Source organism: Parasteatoda tepidariorum, chromosome 8, assembly GCF_982258835.1.
Source record: "Parasteatoda tepidariorum strain Cologne lab strain chromosome 8, Ptep-v5.0, whole genome shotgun sequence".
Lineage (NCBI taxonomy): Eukaryota > Metazoa > Arthropoda > Arachnida > Araneae > Theridiidae > Parasteatoda > Parasteatoda tepidariorum.
Window position 1 is genome coordinate 42470197 of NC_141762.1, and position 21640 is coordinate 42491836.

At 26.9% G+C, this 21640-nt stretch overlaps 1 protein-coding gene across 2 annotated transcripts; it reads left to right on the forward strand.

The window, feature by feature from the left end:
* Window positions 1-1506: 1506 nt before the first annotated feature.
* LOC107456594 (vacuolar protein sorting-associated protein 26C) lies at window positions 1507-20398 on the forward strand. 2 transcript variants are annotated; one of them, XM_043044355.3, is made up of 10 exons: window positions 1507-1787; window positions 3885-4028; window positions 4579-4728; window positions 8022-8102; window positions 8992-9066; window positions 13680-13763; window positions 17352-17448; window positions 17541-17666; window positions 19244-19358; window positions 20090-20398. In XM_043044355.3, exons 1-9 carry the CDS (start codon window positions 1731-1733, stop codon window positions 19324-19326), a joined length of 897 nt encoding a protein of 298 aa, XP_042900289.1. In that variant the 5' UTR covers window positions 1507-1730; the 3' UTR covers window positions 19327-19358; window positions 20090-20398. The 2 variants fall into 2 exon arrangements, with proteins under 2 accessions (XP_042900289.1, XP_042900290.1); XM_043044356.3 differs by having other exon boundaries at window positions 1630-1787; window positions 13683-13763.
* The last annotated feature ends 1242 nt before the right edge of the window (window positions 20399-21640 follow it).

A 21640-nucleotide genomic window follows, 5' to 3' on the forward strand; every position in this document is an offset into this window, starting at 1 on the left:
AAGAGATGTATAAATCATTCTTAATCACCGCAGTAAATATAGCAACTAAATATGTTATAAAATTTCCATTTTAAACCTTCTTGAAGTTATTGTTTCTAGTAATGAGGTAGTCCCGCAGTGGACCGATCGTAAAGACAATGTTCCCAGTTGAACACTGAAGTCAAGCATCACTGGTTGCGGTCAGTAAGCGAGTGGGTGACCACTTTGATCAGCCTGCGTAGGGATGGAGGGTGTGCGTTATCGGTTTTCGCTTAACTGTTTCGCCGCACAGTGGTCGATTTCGTGCGCATATTGTCAGGCTACCAAAGCAGGAGAGCCATCTCCTTTGCAGAAGATCAAAATTACGGTGGCAAGTCTTCGGATCATCCCAGGGATGTTTCCCAGATCGTCGCCAATAGCCCATGGTGCAGATCTAGTACGACGTAAATAAAGTACCTACCTACTTATTAATGCAGTTAAAACGAAAATATTTCCAAGAATTAAATTATACGCTTGTCACTGCTTTTATTAACTTTTTTACTTTAAGACCGTAAAAACTTTGTTTTTGAGTTCAGCACATACTAGCTGAATCTAGTTTGAGGACAAATTCAATTTTATCATTGTTCATTAAATTGTGTAATAAAAAATAACTAACTGACATTAGGCATAATTTTTTTTAACGAAATTTGAATAAGTTTTATAGTGTTGTTGCATACTTTCTAAAGATTTTTTTTTCTTTATCAATTTGGTTAATGAGAGAGAAAGGTCAAAGATTAAAGTAGTCATGGATTTAGAGCCCATGATCAAGAGTTTGTTCGTCAGCGGACGGAGTGAAGAGTGAGAGGTCGTTTTCATTGACTGGAAAGATTTTGTAGGTGCAAGTATGATGATGGAGAAATATGTATATATGTCTGTTAAGAGCTAGGCTATCAAGTTTATGATTCATACAATACCAATCTTCCCAACCATTATTCTCACTGTATAAGATTCGGATATGGATTGCGCTGAAATGCATGAGCGAGAAGGTCATCAAAAAGACCAGTCTCACTGAATGCGTCTTCCGATCTACGTCAAGCGAGAATTAGAATCTTATTAGTGAAAACTGTTTTCCTGCGAAAAAGGAAAAAAAAAAACTAATCAGATTTTTCATTTTTCTATGCTCTGATCAGGAGATTATGAACAGCAGTCAATGGGAATCGGTAGTCAGTTACGTATTTTATCAACGTCGCACTAGAGCTGCACAATGGGCACAATTCACGACTGTCTGGGAAGCAGCCCAGAGGTTGATCCGAAGACATGCCATTGCAATTTTGATCCTGTACAGAGGGAATTGTTCCCCTGGTTTGGTAGACCGACGGACTGCTTGCGAATTCGAGCACTTTACTGTCAAACAGTTTATGAGGATCGATACAGCGTTCTCGCGGTCCGTATGTGGGATGATCAAAGTGTTTACCATCCACTTATTGACCGCAGTCAGTGATGCTTGACTTCGGTGTTCCATTGGGAATTGTGTCTTTCGAGCAGATCACTGCGGGACTATTAATCGCCCCTAACATATAGTTTCTGAACACTCGCATGTACGTCTTCACTCTTGTCTATAAAACTGTTAAATGCAGTGTAAATGGGCCCTTAGCTAATCAAATCAGGCTTAGCAGTTGCGTGTAAGAAGCTTTGTTTTAAGCAGAAATAAGCAGTCAGTTACAATTAATCAAGTTGTTTTTTCGTTTGTTTTGGTTTTGTAGTAGTTAAAAATGTCTGTTACTTTAGATATTCGTCTTAAACGTGTTAATAAAATTTATCATGATGAGGTGAGTGCATAAAATAATCTGGCAGCTTCTTTTTTTTAATAATTGCTTTTCAAATTATATTAATGTCCCAACTTATTTTGTTCTTTTATTTATCACGCTCAAAAAGTGGGTGTATATATTTTGTTTCATCACCGCAAAGAAGAGACATAAAATAACTAATAATAAAATAACTAATGAAAAGTTGCTGAAGCATTTATTCTTATTATTTTAAAAGCTTATCTGTCTGTTTTTAAAACTTTTCTAAAAGCTTAATTGCTTATTTGGTTAATTTGAAATTTGTGAATTTAGAAAGATTTTATTACCAGTAAATTTAGGAAAAATAGCATCTGTTAGACTTGAACAGGACATTTTTTTAGGAGATATTTCCGTCTCGTGATCTGTCTCGCCAACTACAATCTCCAAGATGCAAAGTAGATTTTAAATTTTGTAATTTTTTTTATAAAAACAATCATGCAGATGTTTGCCCAGGTTGGCGGCGAGTTATACCTTTTCTCTCGCGGGCCGATGCCCAGAAGATGCCAAGACTTGGCGATTATTGTGGCACAGATCATGATACGGAAATCTCCCCTTGTTCTATTGTAATTATGAATTCTTTTGAATTAACTGATTGTGGTCAGTAAGCTGGTGGGTGACCCCTTTGATCAGCCTGCGTCTGTGGACCGAGGGTGTGTGGTATAGGTCCTCCTGAAACTGTTCTACAGTAAAGTCCTCAACTTTGCACGCAGGTTGTTGTGCTACCAAAGTGGTGGAGCCATACCCTCGGCAGGGGATCAAAATTGTGATGACATATTTTCAGATCATCCTCAGAGATGTTTCCCAGACCAATAACCTTTGTGCCACATAAATAAAATATCTATCTACCTAAATGTAAATATTTATGACTAAGTTCTTATTTTCAATGTTAGCAATTTTTATATTAAGATAAGAGTTTTTCTTACATTCTTAGTCAATTTTTTGCTAGAATTTTTTAAAGATTTTATCAGATGTATGAAACATATAGGAAAAATTCTGATGCAAATTTTTGTTATCTCAGTCCGATAGATGTAGTCAACAACATATTGTTACCTAAATGTATTTTATGCATTTACAATTGGGAGTATTTCTATATCTGTGCTTATGCTTAATTTTGATAAAAACTAAGCTGTAATACATAAGAAACTAAAAGAAGAAAAAAAATCCCACAGAGGCCAACTGAGAAGGTATAACTTTTAACAATTAAAAACTTTTGTAAAAGACGTTTTTGCACCTTGGCTATTGTAGTTGCTGGGAGGGGAGCAGCTACCACTATGGAAATATCATCTATCTGAACTATATTGGGAATATTTCCGTATCAAGATATGTCATGCCAACTATAATTGCAAATATGGATTTTAAATTATTGTGGAGATTTCTGTATTGTGATCTGTGGCAGAATACTCGCCAAGTCTTTGCAATTTCCGGGCAGTGGCCCACGAGAAACTTAAAAAACCATCACCGAAAAAGACCAGTTCGAAAGGTAAAACTCGTAGCCAACCCCCAAATAAACATCTACATGTTTTTTTTTTAAACGTGCAAGTGTAAAATCTACTTGGCACTTTGGTGATTATGGTTTGGGCGACAGATAACGATACATGAATTACACCCTTCCAGTTGGTCCCTTTCCATTTATTTATTTATTTTTTAGTTTCTCTCAGGCTGCTGCCTAGAAGTTGCTTGGCGATTATTCTGCCACAGATTGCAATGCAAATATCTTCCTATTATTAGCTACGAAGGAATTGATTTCTGTGAAGGATTGATCAATTGAGATATTTTTTTCATATTTCTTTAAGACTACTTTTTTTTTATAGTTGAGATATTTCTTTATTTTCAGTTGAGAGAGTGTTACACTGTTCATTTTATAATGTTGTATGCAGATTTGTTTGAGTTCAAAAAACAAAAATACTATGTCTTTATTTACACCAGAACATTAATTTCAATATCTGATTCTAACATTTGGTAATCTTCTAGAGAAAATGGGAGACAATTATTTTTTTTTCTCTGTTACATTTGTCCTGAATTTACTGTGCAAAATGTGAACTTTTTAACTATGTTTAAAAATTTGAAATTTTGTTTGTTTAGGAGGCAATTATTGGTTATGTGATTATTGAGAGTAGAAATGAACTCAAGCATGAAGGTTTAACTTTGTCTATGGAAGGTAATGTTACCATGCAGCTAAGTGCGAAAAACGTTGGCATTTTGGAAGCATTTTATTCATCAGCTAAGGTAAAGTTATTCAGATCTTTGCATGACTGAAAGAATATTTTATTTTAAAGAATAAGTTATAAGTTAGGTTTAATTTATAATTTCTTATATTGAATGATTTTTGTTTAGTAATTATATTTTGGGTTGCACATTTTGCATTTATCACACTTGTGTAATGTTATTTCAATATTTTATTAAGTCACTTCGTTAATTAATTTTTCTTATTAAGTCACTTCGTTAATTAATTTTTCTTTTCTTATAAATTTTTAAGAACACCAATTATTTAAATTTATATTTAATACTTTATTGCAGAAAATAATAAGTCATATCATTTAATATAATATATTTTAAAGTTTTGAGTTACAACTGAAGGTATTAACGATTCAACACTATAAAAGAATAATTTTTAAAAAAAAGCATTTTTAAGGTTTAATTTTCGTTTTTCTAATATGACCATGGATTGTTTTTTCTCATTTATCTTAAACTGATTTATTTTATCTTTTAATATCATAATCAACTCTCTGAAACTTAATTTATTAAAGGAAAAATTAACAATATTATTTCATTTCAGCCTGTCCTATTGACCAACTGTGTTCTAGAAATCGCTAAACCTGGCAAATTTCCAGCCGGGAGAACTGAACTTCCCTTTGAAATACCCTTGAAACCTAGGACAAATAGAACTTTATATGAAACTTATCATGGTGTATTTATCAGCATTCAGGTATTTATTATTTTATTACTGATCAATCAGTTTGCATTATCTGGCGTTAATTGCAATTAAAAACTAAGTTCACTTAAGTTAAAATCCAAAGAATTTCTAGACCACTTGTAACAGATTTTTTTTGTTGCTTTTTACGTTAATTAAATGAAGTTGTATTTAGAACTCTATTTATTAAGATTAATGAAGATTTTACTAAATACAAATAATAATAAATACTATATAGACTCCTTCAAATAAATCACTGAAATAAAAACTCCTCCAATCAAATGTTTTAATGAATAATAAATCTAAAAGAATTATCTAATAAATAATAAAAAAAGCTTTCTTTATTATAAATAAATTAGAGTTTTAATTTTATGGCTTCGAAAGAAAATGTTTACACTTGCAAATTTTTCTTAAATTAATTTTGTAATTGGCATGCATTATTTTGAAATGTTGTGACCACCGTTGCCTATTAGGTATATTTTTGGTTTTCATCATCAAAATGATTTTTATGATTTGATTTTTAATAATTTTATATTTCTTATAATTTTAGATTTTTTATTACTTAAGCTTCTGGTATATTTACTTTTGCAATTTCCTTATCATATTTTACCTTTTGATTAATAGTTAGTTTTAAAATCTTATCTATGTTTTTAAAGTTGAAGAAGGGTAGTGAAACAATGACTTATTTAAGAGAAACAAATTTTATTTATATTTTGCCAAATTATTAATATTTAAGGGAAATATGAAGTCAATTATTTTGAAAGGTTTCTTTCTTAAAAAGTATGCATTAATTTTTTATTGGTGTATCAGACAATTTTTTGTTTTGGTATCACAATTGGTTTGAAATAAAATTTAGAAATTTATTGTAATAATTTGTTATAAAACTGGAGAAAAAAAAATCAATGATATTTATTATTTGTTTAGTGTTTGAGATTCATTTATCTATGTGAAAAACTTTTTTAAATAATTAAGAGAATAAAAGGAAAATGCTATGAAAGGTTGTAGATAATTGTATGAAAGATAAATACCTAAATGTTTTAATAAATATTTCTGTTTTCCTTAAAGAAATTGCAGTATCCTGTCTATTAGGGAAATTTTTTTTAGGAATTTTAACCGAAGCTTTTTAGTTTTCCTTCAGTGTATTGCTGCTTTTGCATGAATTCTAAATTAAAAAGCACACTAAATTTAATAAAAAATGCCCTTTTTTTTTGGTGAAAAAGTTCATTGTTGTACATTTCATAGAAGAGATATCCAATGCAAAACTGTTTTAATAACAAGCAGGTTGGATGCAAGTATCTTTAAATAATTTCTATAAAATTATTGTATTAAATATGATTCTAATTGGTTCTTCTCACATTATTCAAAATCAATTTACATTTTTATTTTACCACAACTAAGAATAATCTTTCGCTTCCTGTATATATTTTATATATGTTTCTTTTTCACTAAAAATTATTTTAAATATGAGGTTTAATTCAATATTAAATGTCTTGAAAAAAATACTGAGTTATAAAAAAATTATAAAAATTGTAATTGTTAAAAAAGTTAAAAATTACTGTTTATTTACTTGTTGGAATCAAAAACGATACAAGTTCTTCTAAATATCTAAATTTAAAAGGTTTTCTACAAGTCCTGAAAAAGTAATGTAGTTAACTAAAAATTACTGAAGTGTTCACCAGGAGTATAGTAGTCACAGATTGTACAAAAACAAAGGAATGAAAGAGTTGTATTTGCTTCAGAAGGTATACAAACTGTGTTTTTTTATGTTGAAAATATCATTATTGGAATTTCAGCATTTTATTTTGTAGCAAAATGGTAACAATTTTTTGTCTATATTTATCTGTTTTGCAACCCAAAATATATTTGCGTGAATAAGTACATTACGTCTACAGAATAATTTTTATTATAAATTGAGAATAGCCAATAATGTTTTTCTCTGTAGTAAGAATGGGATTGAGTGTTGGTTAATCTGCATTGGGCATAGTTAATGCTTTATAAAATGTAATTATTAATATTAATTGCAAATTTTTCTTTCATTTTCAAAGTTGATAATTTAATATTGATACTCTGTAATTAATAGGGAACCATTATATGCATGTCACAAAATAATCTTTTCCAAGAGCTTATATTTCCACTTGGAACACTATATCTTCAAGTTACAGATGTAACCAGACAGTATTTAAGAGCAAAATAAATATTTTTTCAAGATTAAGTGGAATATTTTAAATTTTCTATGTGTTTTAAGGAGCGAATCTTGATTTTGTTGACTTTATTTATACTTCTTCTTCGTCAGCACTACAGCCTAGTGCAGGCCAAGTCTTTCTCAATTAGCTGCCTCCAAGCAGGGCGACTTTGAGCTAGATTTTTCCACCTGTTTATTCCCAACAATTTTAAGTCTTAGCAATTACTGTCCAACCGTCTTGTAGGTGGTCTACCTCTTCTTCTAGTTCCTTCAATTTTATTTATACTTATAATGTAATTTTTTTCATATCGAAGATATATATATAAAAAAAAGAAGATTTTGCATTTTCCTACTTTTGAAAAGAACTTATTTAATCCTAAGGTTTTGGCTGTTTTCCTGTTGTCATATGAAATAACAAATTTGAGTGAAAACTTTTTTCTTTTTCTAATTTTGTGAGTTTGTTCAAATTATTCTAATTGTTTAGTTTTATCCATCTTTAGCAAGTGCTTTCTATGCTAATTATGCAATTATCACAAAATGTTTGAAGAAAAGTTGCAGTTTTGCGAAAATTCGCAAAACTGCAAATCGCAATTTAATTTTTCACTAATTGATAAGCTCTTCTAATGTGGCACTATATGAACTTATTAAAATTTGTAAACATTGAAAAAGACTTGAATGATTATCAACTTGCTACATAAAACTCTCATATTGGTAATTTATTAAAAAAATATATTTTTAATAAGATTAATCAGTTAAATTTCTAGGATTTGTTTTTAGCAAGTTAGTAAAATTAAAGCTTTGCTTTGAGTTTAAGGCACACAAACTGTGTTTTTTTTTAATTTCATTTTATTTTCTTGGTAAGCAAGAATAACTTTTAGCAGTTAATACTCTTCAAATGTTATATTTATTATGCATTTCAATTTTCTCCCATTTGTGTGCAATATTTTTTATTTGAAAAAAAAAATTAACTTTCTTAAAATTTTATTATAATAGTTTTTGATTAGTTGTTTAGCACTGTAACAAATAAATGTCAAGGTAAAATTTTATTGTAATAGGTAGCAATTCTCATAATATTTTAAATTTGAAGCTTAACATCTATGTAATATTTGTATTTTCCAATTACCAGTATTACTTAAAGTGTGAGATGAAGCGATCTCTATTGAACAAGGATTTGCAAAAAGTTTTGGAGTTCATAGTTGAATATAAGGTTGGTATAAATAAATTTCTTGCAATTTTTTTCATGAAAATTTTTTTTGACTGGTAATTATGCACTGAAATTAGGTCATGTGACTGACTTTTATTTTGTAATTGAATATAGGAGTGAAGTAAAACATTCTAAATATTGATTTTGTGCCCAAACACTCTTGACCGATGACCAGTTTACTCGACATGCTATGTTGCTGACTTTGAAGTCGTTAACTATGAGGTTAGCTCATCATCTGTCAGCAATGTTTGGGCATGAAAAGACATGTTAACCCGCCATCTGTCAACAATGTTTTAATAAGGTTTGTAGCTTTTCCGAATCTTAATTCTTAAGATAGAATTTTATTAATAATTAAAACACATCAAAACATTCTATGCAATATCTGTGTGGTGGAATCAACGACAAACTAGGTTCAAGGATTGCAATTTCTGGAGTGGAATTCATGGCATATTAGTTGGTGGAATTAATGGCATATTCGTACCAAAGTTCCTGTGTAACTGTTGAACTTGTAAGCTTTTATACCAAACCTGAAACAATCTGAACTATATTTAAATCAATGAAATATGTATTTATACTATTGCAAAAGTGTGTCCTTTCTCTTTTTCACTTTTCTTTGTTTTTGGCGTCTAGGATCTTGCATTATGTTACCCATCACTATGTTAGTAAAATTTCATTTAAGTTCTACTTTCTATCTTTTTTTACTGTTTATCTTTGGCAAATATGCCTTTCAAATGCACATAAAATACACGCAACCTAACTCACTAAATTTGTATTTGCTCTTTTGTTTTGTAGGTATTAATATTTGATTTATTTTTTATATTTAATTTTAGTTATATCAGTTTGATTTTAAAAATTACTTATATTTTTATTTTTCTATATTATATGTTTTCAGGAACAGAAAGCAGATTCTAAAGCAGTTCCTGTTAATTTCAACATTACACCTGAATCTTTGCAAAATGTTAAATATGTAAGTTTCTTATAAATTAAAATATGATTTAGTTTGCAATATTTCAAGTTTATTAAAGTAGTTTTTTAAAATATTATTTAATTTTCTTAATAAAGTGGAATTAATGCTAAAATTTTTTAAATGAAGTGTTATTATTTTTTTAAATTTAATAAAATATGCTTGACTTTAATTTAATGCTATTAATATTTATTATCAATATTGTTTAAAATTAAATAATAATAATTTTCAGTAAGAGAATTATAAAACTGGGCATAAATAGTTTTATTGTTTATTGAAAATAAGTTCATTTTTAATGTTTTTTTAAGTTGCTTCTTCTTACATATATATATAACGTCGTTGCCGAGTGGAAGGATTAAAACAGGTCATAGGTCGGGAAGGAGGGTACAAAATTTATTTATTAATTATTAGACAAGAGCAGTCATGAGAATGAGTAAAAGTGTACACGAAAAGTTGCGCTCCTTGGTTATATGTTAGGGAAAATCTTGCAAAGTAAAATCCGTAAAATGTCTTAATTTAGGGAAAGAGGGAAATCTTAGTAGTTGCTATTGGTTTATGAGATAGATCGAACGTTTCCCACACAAGAGCAAAGGGAAAAATGTCCTGCTCTTAATTAAATGCATACTTGAGCCAAAAATAGATTTAAGAACAGGATGTGGCTTTTAAAAGTGTGAGAAAGTATTTCAAATAGAATAATTAATTAGGAATAAAGTAGGAGTTGTTTTATAGCAAAGAAACTGACATAAAAAGATTAATTGAAGCTTTTTATGTTACATCCCCCCTCGCCAAAAATGCTTAGTTACAAATCAAAAATTTTGAAATTATCTATTTGCAAAATCTTCCCTATGGTAGAAGTACAAATAATATAACCAAATTTGTAATGGTAACAATATATAAAAGTAATATAAATTATAAAACATTTACATATGTTCTCATTGTAAAAAATTTAACACAATCAAAAATCTGTAGTAGCATTATCAGCAATTTTAAAATTTTCATTTTCAACAGTTTTTTTTTTTTTTTTTACTTAACAGTTTTTTCAGTTTCAAAAATCTTTTGTTTAAAAATCACAACACAGCTTTTTCACTATAAGAAGTATTCTTCATAAAAACACTCTTTAAGTTAACTCTTCAATCATGATGACAAAAATTTATAAACATTTGTTAGAAATGTGTAATTTAAAATGTAAAACACAAAATACAAAAAATATTTTTACTGGAAAAATTTCAATCTGAAATTAGATTTGAGTGTTGTTTACCTTTTTTGAAAACAAAATAAAAAAAAATGACACAGTAGTTGTTATTCTGAAGTCCAACACTTCAGAATTGTCTTCATTTCACTTTATTTATTATTTACCTTTCATATTTATCACTTTAAAAGCAAAATATCCTGAAAAAAAAATTTTTTTTTTTCTTTATGTCCAAAATTTGCCTTCTGTAAAATTTTTTTCTTTTCCTTTTCTCTCTTATTTTTCTTTCTACTTTCTTTTCTTTCTACTTTCTTTATATTTATTTATTTGTACTTTTATTTTCTTTCTTGGTATTTTTATTGCAATTATTAACCCGGATTTCAGGAAATATGTGTACAGACAAATTGCTTTTATAATCAGAAAAGGTGATCAGTCTTCTCAGATTTTACATTACAACCCGTTTAACACAATTTATCACTAATTGAAATCCAAAACAAAGTTTTCAAATTTAATATGGTATTAAGGTAAATCAGTTTTTAATTTTTTACTGATCTAGCTATTTTCCTTATTTTTAATCTGAAGTGCAAGTTTGGTTTATTTGCAAATTACCTTCTTTTTTTCTTTTTGGACATAAATTTTTTTTCTTTTTTTTTTTTTCAAAAAATTTTCGTTTGGATTTTTTCTTAAGTAATTTTTGTGCAGAGATCTTAATTGGTAATTTAATTTGTCACAATTGTTAGGGAATTCTAATATTTTCATTTCTATTTTAAATGTTTTTTTGAAGTGTATTTGGTTACTAAATTTTTCAATTTGTGTTTGATCATTTTCCTATCTGTATGCTGGAATTTAAGTTCAGAAATAAAGAAACTATTTGTTTATGGAAATCACTGAGCTAGAACAGAGCTATGAACTAATTACCAACGTTGAACTAAAGCATTAATGTCTGGTTGTACTTCAATTTAAATTCTAACAACAAGTATTTTTTTTCATTTTTCCAAACTATTTGTACTAGTTTCAACATTTCTTAATTTAATTTTTGCAACACCGTAATTGCATTCACATATCTAAATTAAATTTCAATAATTACTGCAGTTGCATTATGAAGAGAAAAAAAAAATTTAAATGGCATTTTCATTTAAATCCTAATCACTGTAAAACAAAAATATAATTTCTACTACTCAAAAAATCATAGAAGCTGTAACACATAAAACAATATGAAAATAATTTCTTGAAACACTTTTCAATCAAATAAATCAATTAACTGAAAATAAAAATTTAAAGAAATAAAAATTTCAACAGTAAATACGATCAATATATAAAAAGTAGTTTCACTTTGAAACATCAAATATGGGAAAAAATTAAAATCATAATCATTTAAGAAATTGTTTTATGAGAATTGTAAAAAAAAATTAACTCAAAGGATACCTGAAAAAGTTCGAATTAGTCCGAGATATTTTGAAAACCACAACAGAGATGGGAATGCGTTGAAATTCCGTAAACACAATTCCAAAACCAAAGACGTGAGCTGCTAGGGAAAAAATTTGTTTCTTCGTTAAGATGAATCGTAAATTAACACCAATAGTGACGGAGAAATTGAAGCTTATTTTTCTTTTGAATGTCGAATATTTAAGTAGACCATCGTGGGTGTGAGAACAATTATTCATCGACGATAAGATCCAGCTCAGCACTTAAGAGTGGCAAAATCAACGCTTTCTCAAAGGGATAGTTTCAATAAAACATTTTAATTAACAGGAATTCGATGCAGTTTTTCTTTTTAGTCCAAGGAAGGAATTGAAGCTCAGCTTTCTAGTATTCTCAGGAACGTAGACAAAATATGCAGCATAGACATGGAAAACGGATGATCGTTTAGTTCCACTGTGCGTAGGTATAATTTATAATAAACTAAACGTTTGATGATTGAAGAGATTATTTTTTTTTTTGATGAAGATACAGGATGAATTAATTATTGCCATAAGTTGAAGAAGAATTTGACTGCTTATTTACCAAATGTCCATTTGAATAAATGATTTGAAGTTATTCCATATTTTTGAAGTACCCTCTTCCGAAGTTGATTTATTTAATTTCAAATGAGATATTAAATATCTTTAATGTACCGTACGAACTGTACCCCTTCCCGACCGTTAAATCCTGGCGACTTATAACGTCGTTGCCGAGTGGAAGGATTAAAACAGGTCATAGGTCGGGAAGGAGGGTACAAAATTTATTTATTAATTATTAGACAAGAGCAGTCATGAGAATGAGTAAAAGTGTACACGAAAAGTTGCGCTCCTTGGTTATATGTTAGGGAAAATCTTGCAAAGTAAAATCTGTAAAATGTCTTAATTTAGGGAAAGAGGGAAATCTTAGTAGTTGCTATTGGTTTATGAGATAGATCGAACGTTTCCCACACAAGAGCAAAGGGAAAAATGTCCTGCTCTTAATTAAATGCATACTTGAGCCAAAAATAGATTTAAGAACAGGATGTGGCTTTTAAAAGTGTGAGAAAGTGTTTCAAATAGAATAATTAATTAGGAATAAAGTAGGAGTTGTTTTATAGCAAAGAAACTGACATAAAAAGATTAATTGAAGCTTTTTATGTTACATATATATATATATATATATATATATATATATATATATATATATATATATATATATATATATATATATATATATATATATATATATATATATATATTAAATCTAGAATCCAATAAACTCTTTCAGTTTTCACATATATTAGTACCTATTAAGAACAGTTTTTTCTAAAAAGTATTGATTTAAGTACCAAATTGCCTTTTTCCATTATTTGTTAGGAAAGAAGAGGGAGAAAAAAAAATTGCAAAATATAAGTTGCTTTAAACTGGGTAAGGAACTAAGAAGGAATAGATTTTGTTGTTTTCAAATGAACAATATCATTTAAGTTTTATTTCTTCATTTAAGTCAAATAAAAATTTCATTTTTAAAATTCTTTATATGGGTTTGGAATAAAGCTCCACGTTTGAAAATTCATTATGATTGCTGTGATATACTCATTTCAATCTAAATTTATCTTTGTCATCTCATCTATATGGTACTCCCTTGCTTGTACTCTTTCTTACTCTTGTGAACAAGATATGTTAGTTTGTACTTAGGACTAAGTGGTTTTAATTGTATTTTTGAAAAACTGTACATTGATAACATATGCACATTATAGTATTTATACTTTTATTTTAGACTTTCAAAGATATCCATCTTTGCTTTTAGAATCTTAACTGTGAATGTATTATAGCTTTTGCAAATTTTTTTTTCACATATTGAAAAATATTTTTGCAAAGGAAGATTACAAATACATTTAGTACATTCAGTGTTAAGGAAAATAGGTTCCACTTAATTTTTTTCTTACATTATGTGTGAATGTTACATTTATAATTTATCTTCTCTTAAGCAGAGGAAAAATATGCCTAATTTTGTCATAAAAGGAAGAATCGACTCTACAGTGTGTAATATAATGCAGCCATTTACTGGAGAGGTATGTTGAATAAATTAGATTTTTGTTTTTGATTGTCTTTTTTTTGTCTATACTTTTCTTAATTATTTCTTAATTCAATATTTTAAATTCTTTTTATGATATAAGTGAACATATTTCTATGGTAAAAATTATTATTTATAGCAAACTATTCTTTGTTTCTTCTTTTAATTACAAAAAATATTTAAATTTTAAACTGTCTAAAACTTTATTATAAAATTTGTTTTAAACTCATATTTTATTCTTCATAAAATGTTTTGCTTTAGCCAAACATTTACCAGTTAAATATTAAATTTTTAAATATCTAATAGAATAGTTAATAGCAATAGATGTGAAGTATGTGTCCTCGTTTGATGTCTCTTTTAGCTAGATGCTTGTAGCCCCTTTTTACAATGATAGAATGAATCAATGATGGGTAGCTTTTTAGGAAATAATGTGAAGTATTTTTTTTTTGTGAGCTGATTTTTTTAAAATTCTCTATTTAATATTATGCAATATATAATTTTTAAAAATATGTGATATATATATATATATTTGTTTGAAATATGTCTGTTTTTAATAGTGTATTTATATAAATCGTATCTTTAGTTTATGAATACTTAAACACATTCACTTCTACAAGCAATGTTAATGCATAGTAACAAATATAAAAAAATTTTATGAAACAAACATTTTTTCAATTGAGTTTAGAAATTTTTTTTCTACATCTTTCCTGTAAATTATCTAGTTAGACTCAAACTTCAGCAATCTTTTTTGTGATATTTTTTAATTATTTACTCAAACACAGAGAAAAAGCTATGAGTTATTTTTCATATTAATTATTACTTTAAGTGATGCATATTCTATTGCTGTTCCTTATTTATAATGTATAATATTTGATGAATATAAAATGCTTTCATTCTATAGAATATTTAGTCAATAGCACATTAGTCATTTTTGGCAAAGTATGAATTATTCTGTTTTATATTTTCTCTTTTTCATTTTTTTTAGCATTCTATATAATGCTAAATGACAAACTATCATATGATAAAATTAGAGACATAAAAAGTTATCCATCCTCTTCGTATATACAAATCAATGTTGTAGAATTGAATTTGTTTTTTGAAATATTTGTATACAGAAACAAATATTTTTTAAATAAGTCGAGTAAATTTGGATTGAATTATTTGCATTTAGTTCAGTATATCTAGTTTTATAAAAATGATTGAAATTATATTGCAGTTTTAAGCCCTTAAATGCAGTTTTGTCATTTTAAAAATATTACTGTGGTCATTTTTGAAATATTTCATAGGTAATTTGGACAAAAAAGATTTAAAAAGATTTTATTCTTAAACTAAGGAGATAAGCTCCTTAAAATCAGAAAAAAACCTTATTTTTTTTAAAAATAAATTTATAAAAAAATTGTTTCACTATCTAATGAAAAAGGGATAAATTGGGGTGCAAAGGTTTTTAAAATCCGGTGACTATAATTTCAAATTCTCTGCTTTGCAAATTTTAAGCATGCATGGAAGTATTAAAAGTTTGGGTAGTTTAGTTAAATAAAAAAGTTTTCTTTATATGACTCATTTGGGTTTTCCACAGTTATAGTCCTACTCAAAATTAAACTGAGTTTGCTTAGAGGGCACTTAACATAGCTGATAAAGCTTTGTTGTTGGAATATGTTAATAAAAGGTCACCAAATAATAAAATTTAATGTTGTTACATTTTATTCTATTGCAATATAAGCTTAGAAGAACACTTTTGTGTTGCTGTTACACCTTCACTTTTACACTTTCACTTTGCTTGTAGCTGTTTAAACAATGAGTAACTTATAGTTCCCAATTATTATTATTTTTTTAAAGTTGATAAAAATATAAAGTTGGAATTCATTAACAAATTTTTGAAATATTTCTAAAATTCGTATGGGAGAAATCTTACAGGATTATTTACAGGCATGAGATTCTTTCCAAATCTCAGTGTATTTATTTATTTATTTTAATTAGTTTTTCCTTATATTTACCTTTTTCTAATTTTTTATTATTCTGGAAATGAAGAAAAATAACCATAATGCTAAATGTTTTCTATCGCGTATTTTTCAAAACCAATAAAAAGTAATCAAAGTGATCTTTTAATCCATTGATTGATAAGGATTGAGATCAAGTGCTGAATGTTTATTTTCAATGTTGCTTGGAGAAATTAATTTTTCTTAAGTTATACATTTTTTCAATTAAATTAAGGTTTCTACGGTTTTACTAGAAGTTCATATTTAAGTTAATATTTTTATTTTAATATTGTGATTTAATTCTATTTAATTGGTTGTCAACATCATATTTCTTAAAATTTATGAATCCAAGACTTAAATCGAAAAAATATAAAATTTGGTTAAAAAAAAGTTAGTTAATAAATATGTTATACACAAAATAGTACTTTCAATTCTTTTTCAAATGCATTCTTATAACCTTTTTTAATATAATATTCTTTTTCTCTTTTTCTTCAATCTCATGCCTGAATTGAAAAAGATTTTAATGCACCTAAATTAAGGAATTAAATAAAATTAGAATTATCTACTTTTTTTGTTGATAGAAATAAATTTTCTAAAACATTATCTCGAAACCTAATGTAAAAGGAATAAATTATTCAGGTGCAAAGGTCTTCAAGATCCAGTGAGGACAGCTTAAAATACTCTGCTTTACTGTATTTAAACATGCATAAAGCATTAAAAGTTTGGTTACTTGTTCATAACCCTATACAATAGAAAATAATCAATAAAAATTATTAATTTTAATGAAGAAATTTGCCGTATGCGACTCATTTGGGTTTTCAACTGTGTTAGTGCCACTTGAAATTGAAATGAGTTTGCTCAGATAAACACACTTCACAAAGCTTTGCAATTGATTTATGTTTATAAAAAGTCCCCACATGATAAAGATATGTTGAATTTTTATTTTATTGAAATATTATATAAAGTACTCTGCTTTACTGTATTTAAGCATGCATAAAGCATTAAAAGTTTGGTTACTTGTTCATAACCCTGCAGAATAGAAAATTGTCAATAAAAATTATTAATTTTAATGAAGAAATTTGCCGTATACAACTCATTTGGGTTTTCAACTGTGCTAGTGCCATTTGAAATTGAAGTGAGTTTTCTCAGATTAACACAAAGCTTTGACATTGATTTATGTTTATAAAAAGTCCCCTCATGATAAAGATATGTTGAATTTTTATTTAATTGAAATATTAGTTTTTCAAGGCTATTTTAAGATTCTAGTTTTGCCTTTTTTCTTTGCAACTTTTATGTGTATTTATATACATATTATTTGAAACTGATTTTTTTTTCTGTCACTGTATCATGGTGCATGGGCATATTGAAATAAAAATACTCACCTAGCAATTCACCTTTTTGTCTTTATTGTGCTATCTCTCTCTCTCTCTCTCTCTCTCTCTCTCTCTCTATATATATATATATATATATATATATATATGTATATATTATCATGAACTCTATTTTCTTGTATTTTATCATATTTAGATACCAAAAACAATTGAAAATCTAGTGATTATTTACAGAGCTAAAGTTTTTTTAAAATTTACTTATCTTACTTATTTTTATAGTTATGTATTGAGAAGTGTGATGCTACGATACGTTCTGTTGAATTACAGTTAGTAAGAGTCGAAACATGCGGTTGCTCAGAAGGATATTCTCGAGACGGTAATAAACTTTTTAATGCTTTTGAAAACTTAGACTTTTTATGGCTGTTTTTTGATTGATTGCTCTACTTCTATTTTAATGTTCGTTTACAGCTACTGAGATTCAGAATATTCAAATTGGTGAAGGAGATGTTTGCAGAAACATTTTGATTCCTATACATATGATATTTCCCAGGCTATTTACTTGTCCAACACTTGTCACAAATAATTTTAAAATAGGTAAGACTTATGTTTTATTTTTCAGTGTAAAAATGTCAGCGTGTGCTTCAAAATAATGTTTTTTTTCTTCCTCCAGCATATAAGTCATCTAAATATGTGTATCCATTTAAAATTTTTATTATTATTAATAATGTTTAATATTAGTACGCTTTTAAAAATATATTTTTTAATGCACAAAATTTGTGCCACGCTTTTAAAAATATCTTTTTTTAATGCACAAAATTGTGCCATGTCATTTTTGCACCTAAAAATGTTTTTTTCCCTTTTATTTTTTAAGGATATTCATACACTACTGTGCAATTCGTAAAAAAACTATTTTGAAGATAAAATTTTTGACATTTTTAACTGATAAATTTTACTGTATTATTTTAATATCTTAAAAAATTAAATTAAAACATTTACTGCATTTATATGGTTCTTTGTACTTCTTCTAAACAATGACTGACACAGTGGCCATCTTTTTGTATTATTTCAAATCTTTTCCTTTGAAGTTTTGAATGTTAGTAAAAATAAAATATCTAAATGTTTAAAATTTTACCTGTTTTTAAAATTCCGTAATAATTGAAAAGTATCATTTTGTAAGATATTTTCTCTAGTAACAGTTAGAACATATAAACTTTTTTTTATGCAATTAACTATTTTATCATTGGAATTCATTAAGATTTTTGTGTTGCAAGTGTAACTTAAACATTATCTTTCTTTGAATGAAAAAAAATAAAAAATGACTTGAGCTTTAAGTTAGAATGTTTAATAAAAAGGTTTACTAAAAAAATGTCTCTGAATCCAAGTCTTAAATAAAGTTTTAGTATGTATATATACTTTGTATACAAAATCATAATTAAATAATTTATTTAAATTCAATCAATAAATGTTTGATTGTTTAATAGTTAGGTTTGATAGTTTTGTAAATTGTTTTTCTTAAAATTTTAATTATACTATTTCTCATATTAATTTATCATATTTTCAATAATGCTAGTAATAATGAATATAACTGGTTTTAACAGTTGAACATTATTATATTAGATTTGCTTGTTATTTTTTTTAAAGTTGCAGTTTTGAAGATTTGAGATGCTAATAAATATTTCCCTTACTAATTTATTATATTTTCAATAGTGCTAGTTGTAATAAATAAATATTTTTTCTTTTTTTCTTTTTACAGATTTATTAAAATTTTTTAAATAATATAAAAATTAGTGTTTTTAAATTAAGAAATAAGTTACTTCGGACAAGAAATATCCCAAGATTGACAAAAATTTTTCAGGGTCTTTTGTAAAAATAGTTCATTTGTGCTTATTATGAGTTATTTTATTGGTTATCAATGTACATATTTAAGTATCAAATTTTTTCTAAATTTTCTGAAAACTTTATAAGGGTTGTACTCTTTTGATATGTAACATGTAATCTTTGAAGATTAGGGAAATTGAGATTAAAAGGTTCAGGGAGTTTGCTCTATTGATGCAGTATTACTAAGTAAAAGAATTGGTTCTTATTCATCCTAGTTATATTAATTTACTGAAATACATATTTAAAGTATAGTATAGTATAGTACATATTTAAATATATGTGTTTATTTTTAGAATTTGAAGTTAATGTAGTAGTTGTTTTTGAGGATGAGCATATAATCACTGAAAACTTTCCTATAGTCATTGTAAGGGCATGAGTTGCTGGAATGTTATCAAGAAAACTTGTGAAGTAAGAACTTTTGTTTTTTTTCTTGACTATTGAGTTTTAAATAGAAATAGAAGTTGCATGCATATTTTTTTAAGCAGCAAATTAAGTAATGCATTCAGATTTTTGTTGTAGTTTCCTAGCGTAAATAAAGAAAATACCTCAGTATTAAAGCAGGATTGCTATTATTTGTCGAAGATCTGAAACAGTATAATCATTGCATGCTTGTTTTTTCAATTTTTTTTATCATTATTAAATATAATATTTAAAAAAATAAATCTTCATAAATACATTTGATTGAAATATTCATACTACATCGCATTATGATTATTATAAACAAAACAATAAACAATGTAAGATATACAAAATTATCTATGACATTCAGATCTAAAATCCTAATCATCCGAAAATCTAATTTTTTTTATTATTTCTATTATGTTAAAAATTTCCATTTTTTATTTCAGGCATATTTTAGCAGATATTCTCGCAGCTTTCGTTGTGTCAAAAAATATTTTTTAAACATGTATCTATGCATGAAATATCTAATTATCAAATGTCAATATATAAAAATAATTTCATTTATATCCGTAAAGTAATTTGCATAAAATTATAATTTTTAATCGTCCATTCCCCATGGCAATGCCCTCACTTAATAATATATAATTTATTCATTTGAAATTGTTACTTTTTATCATGAAAATGTTAGTTTAAAAGCATGCAATTTTTTAAAATTGTTTCTAAATATTTTCTTGCAGATAATTATTTGTTGAAAAGTCTATTATTGGACTGAGAATTGTGGCTGAGAGGTAGCTGATCTGTCAGATTCAACTTTTCTGCTCTTGTTTTTAAAAGATTGAGGACTCTTTTATATTCAAAGATTTGTGAAGAACCAACATAAAATTAACTTGAAAATAATCATTTTGCTTCACACAGAAAATTTAAAACATATCTTTGTATAAAAGGATGCCCTAGCTGAGAAAGATGTATCATCTTAAAATAGAATTGATTTTCAATGAAGTTATATATATAATATTGTAAATAAATTCATATTTTTGTTACATTTAGTTATGTGTGTATTTTGTTGGTATTGGTTTTCTTTCTGATTTTGATATTCTAATATAATTTTAATGATGCCTAAAATGCTAGGTCTAATAATTATATTAAAAAGTTTCAATATTAATATTATAACGGAAGTTAAGAGCAGACTTCTGATAGCAAATACTAGATGTTATTTTGGTCTGAGGAGGAAGTTAAAGTCAAAAATCATCTTTATTGATGCTGAAACTTGTATAAAACACTGATTAGACTAATTGCTTTGTTTGGTTGGGAGAGCTGAGCAATTAATAAATTTGAGGAAAATTGATTACATATTTTTAAAAGAAAGATTCCTTGATTAAATTTTGGTGCGATGTTTGAAGAAGTTTATATAATCATGAAATATGATAAATATAGACAACCTAACATCTTGAGAGTTATTAAGTCCTTCAAGATGAGATAGTTAGGACACGCTTTTTTATGCAAAGATGTTGATTCAGCAAAAAATTGAAATTTTCAAAAATTGAAAATACAAGAGAGGCAGACCTGTTACGACGTGGCTAGACAGCATAAAAAAGGATTTGAGAGTCTTGGGAGTGAACAGTTAAAGAAACCTTGCAATAAATCCTTCATACTGGAAGAAGCAGACTAAGAAAGCCTTGGCCTGCACTTGGCTGTAGTGTTGATAAAGAAGCAAAGTTTCACATTATTATAAAGTTGTACATAATATTAATTTCAGCATCTTACTCAGTTAAGAATAGCTGCAAAATAAAAGCTGGAAAAACATCTTTTTTTTTCAAAAAAAAAAAAAAAATAGTCATATAAGAAGGGAGTTATAGGATAAAGTGAATGTTACACTTGGAGATTCTAAGATTTTTTTAACTGTTTAAAAAAAAAAGAAAAAACTTTATTGGTAAAATTTTAATTATATTGATTTCTGCAATTTACTTCTCTAGTTCAAAGCTCCATTATTTTTTTAATCTGTGACCACTTTTTCATCCTGAAAAAACCATGTAATTTCTCTATTTGTTTCAATCTTGTTAATTCAACTTCTTATTACAAAAATATATATGTGTAGAACATTAAAGGAGATTTAGGGTATGAATGAAATGAAAATTGGAGTTACTTATTGATAATTTACCAAGAAAAAGAAATAAAAACTTTTTGATAAAATTCTGATTCTACTTCTCTGTACTTATTTTTTTATTTTTGAAAAGTGAAATCGATTTGGAAAAAGTATACGTAATTCCTCTATTCTTACAACAATGTCT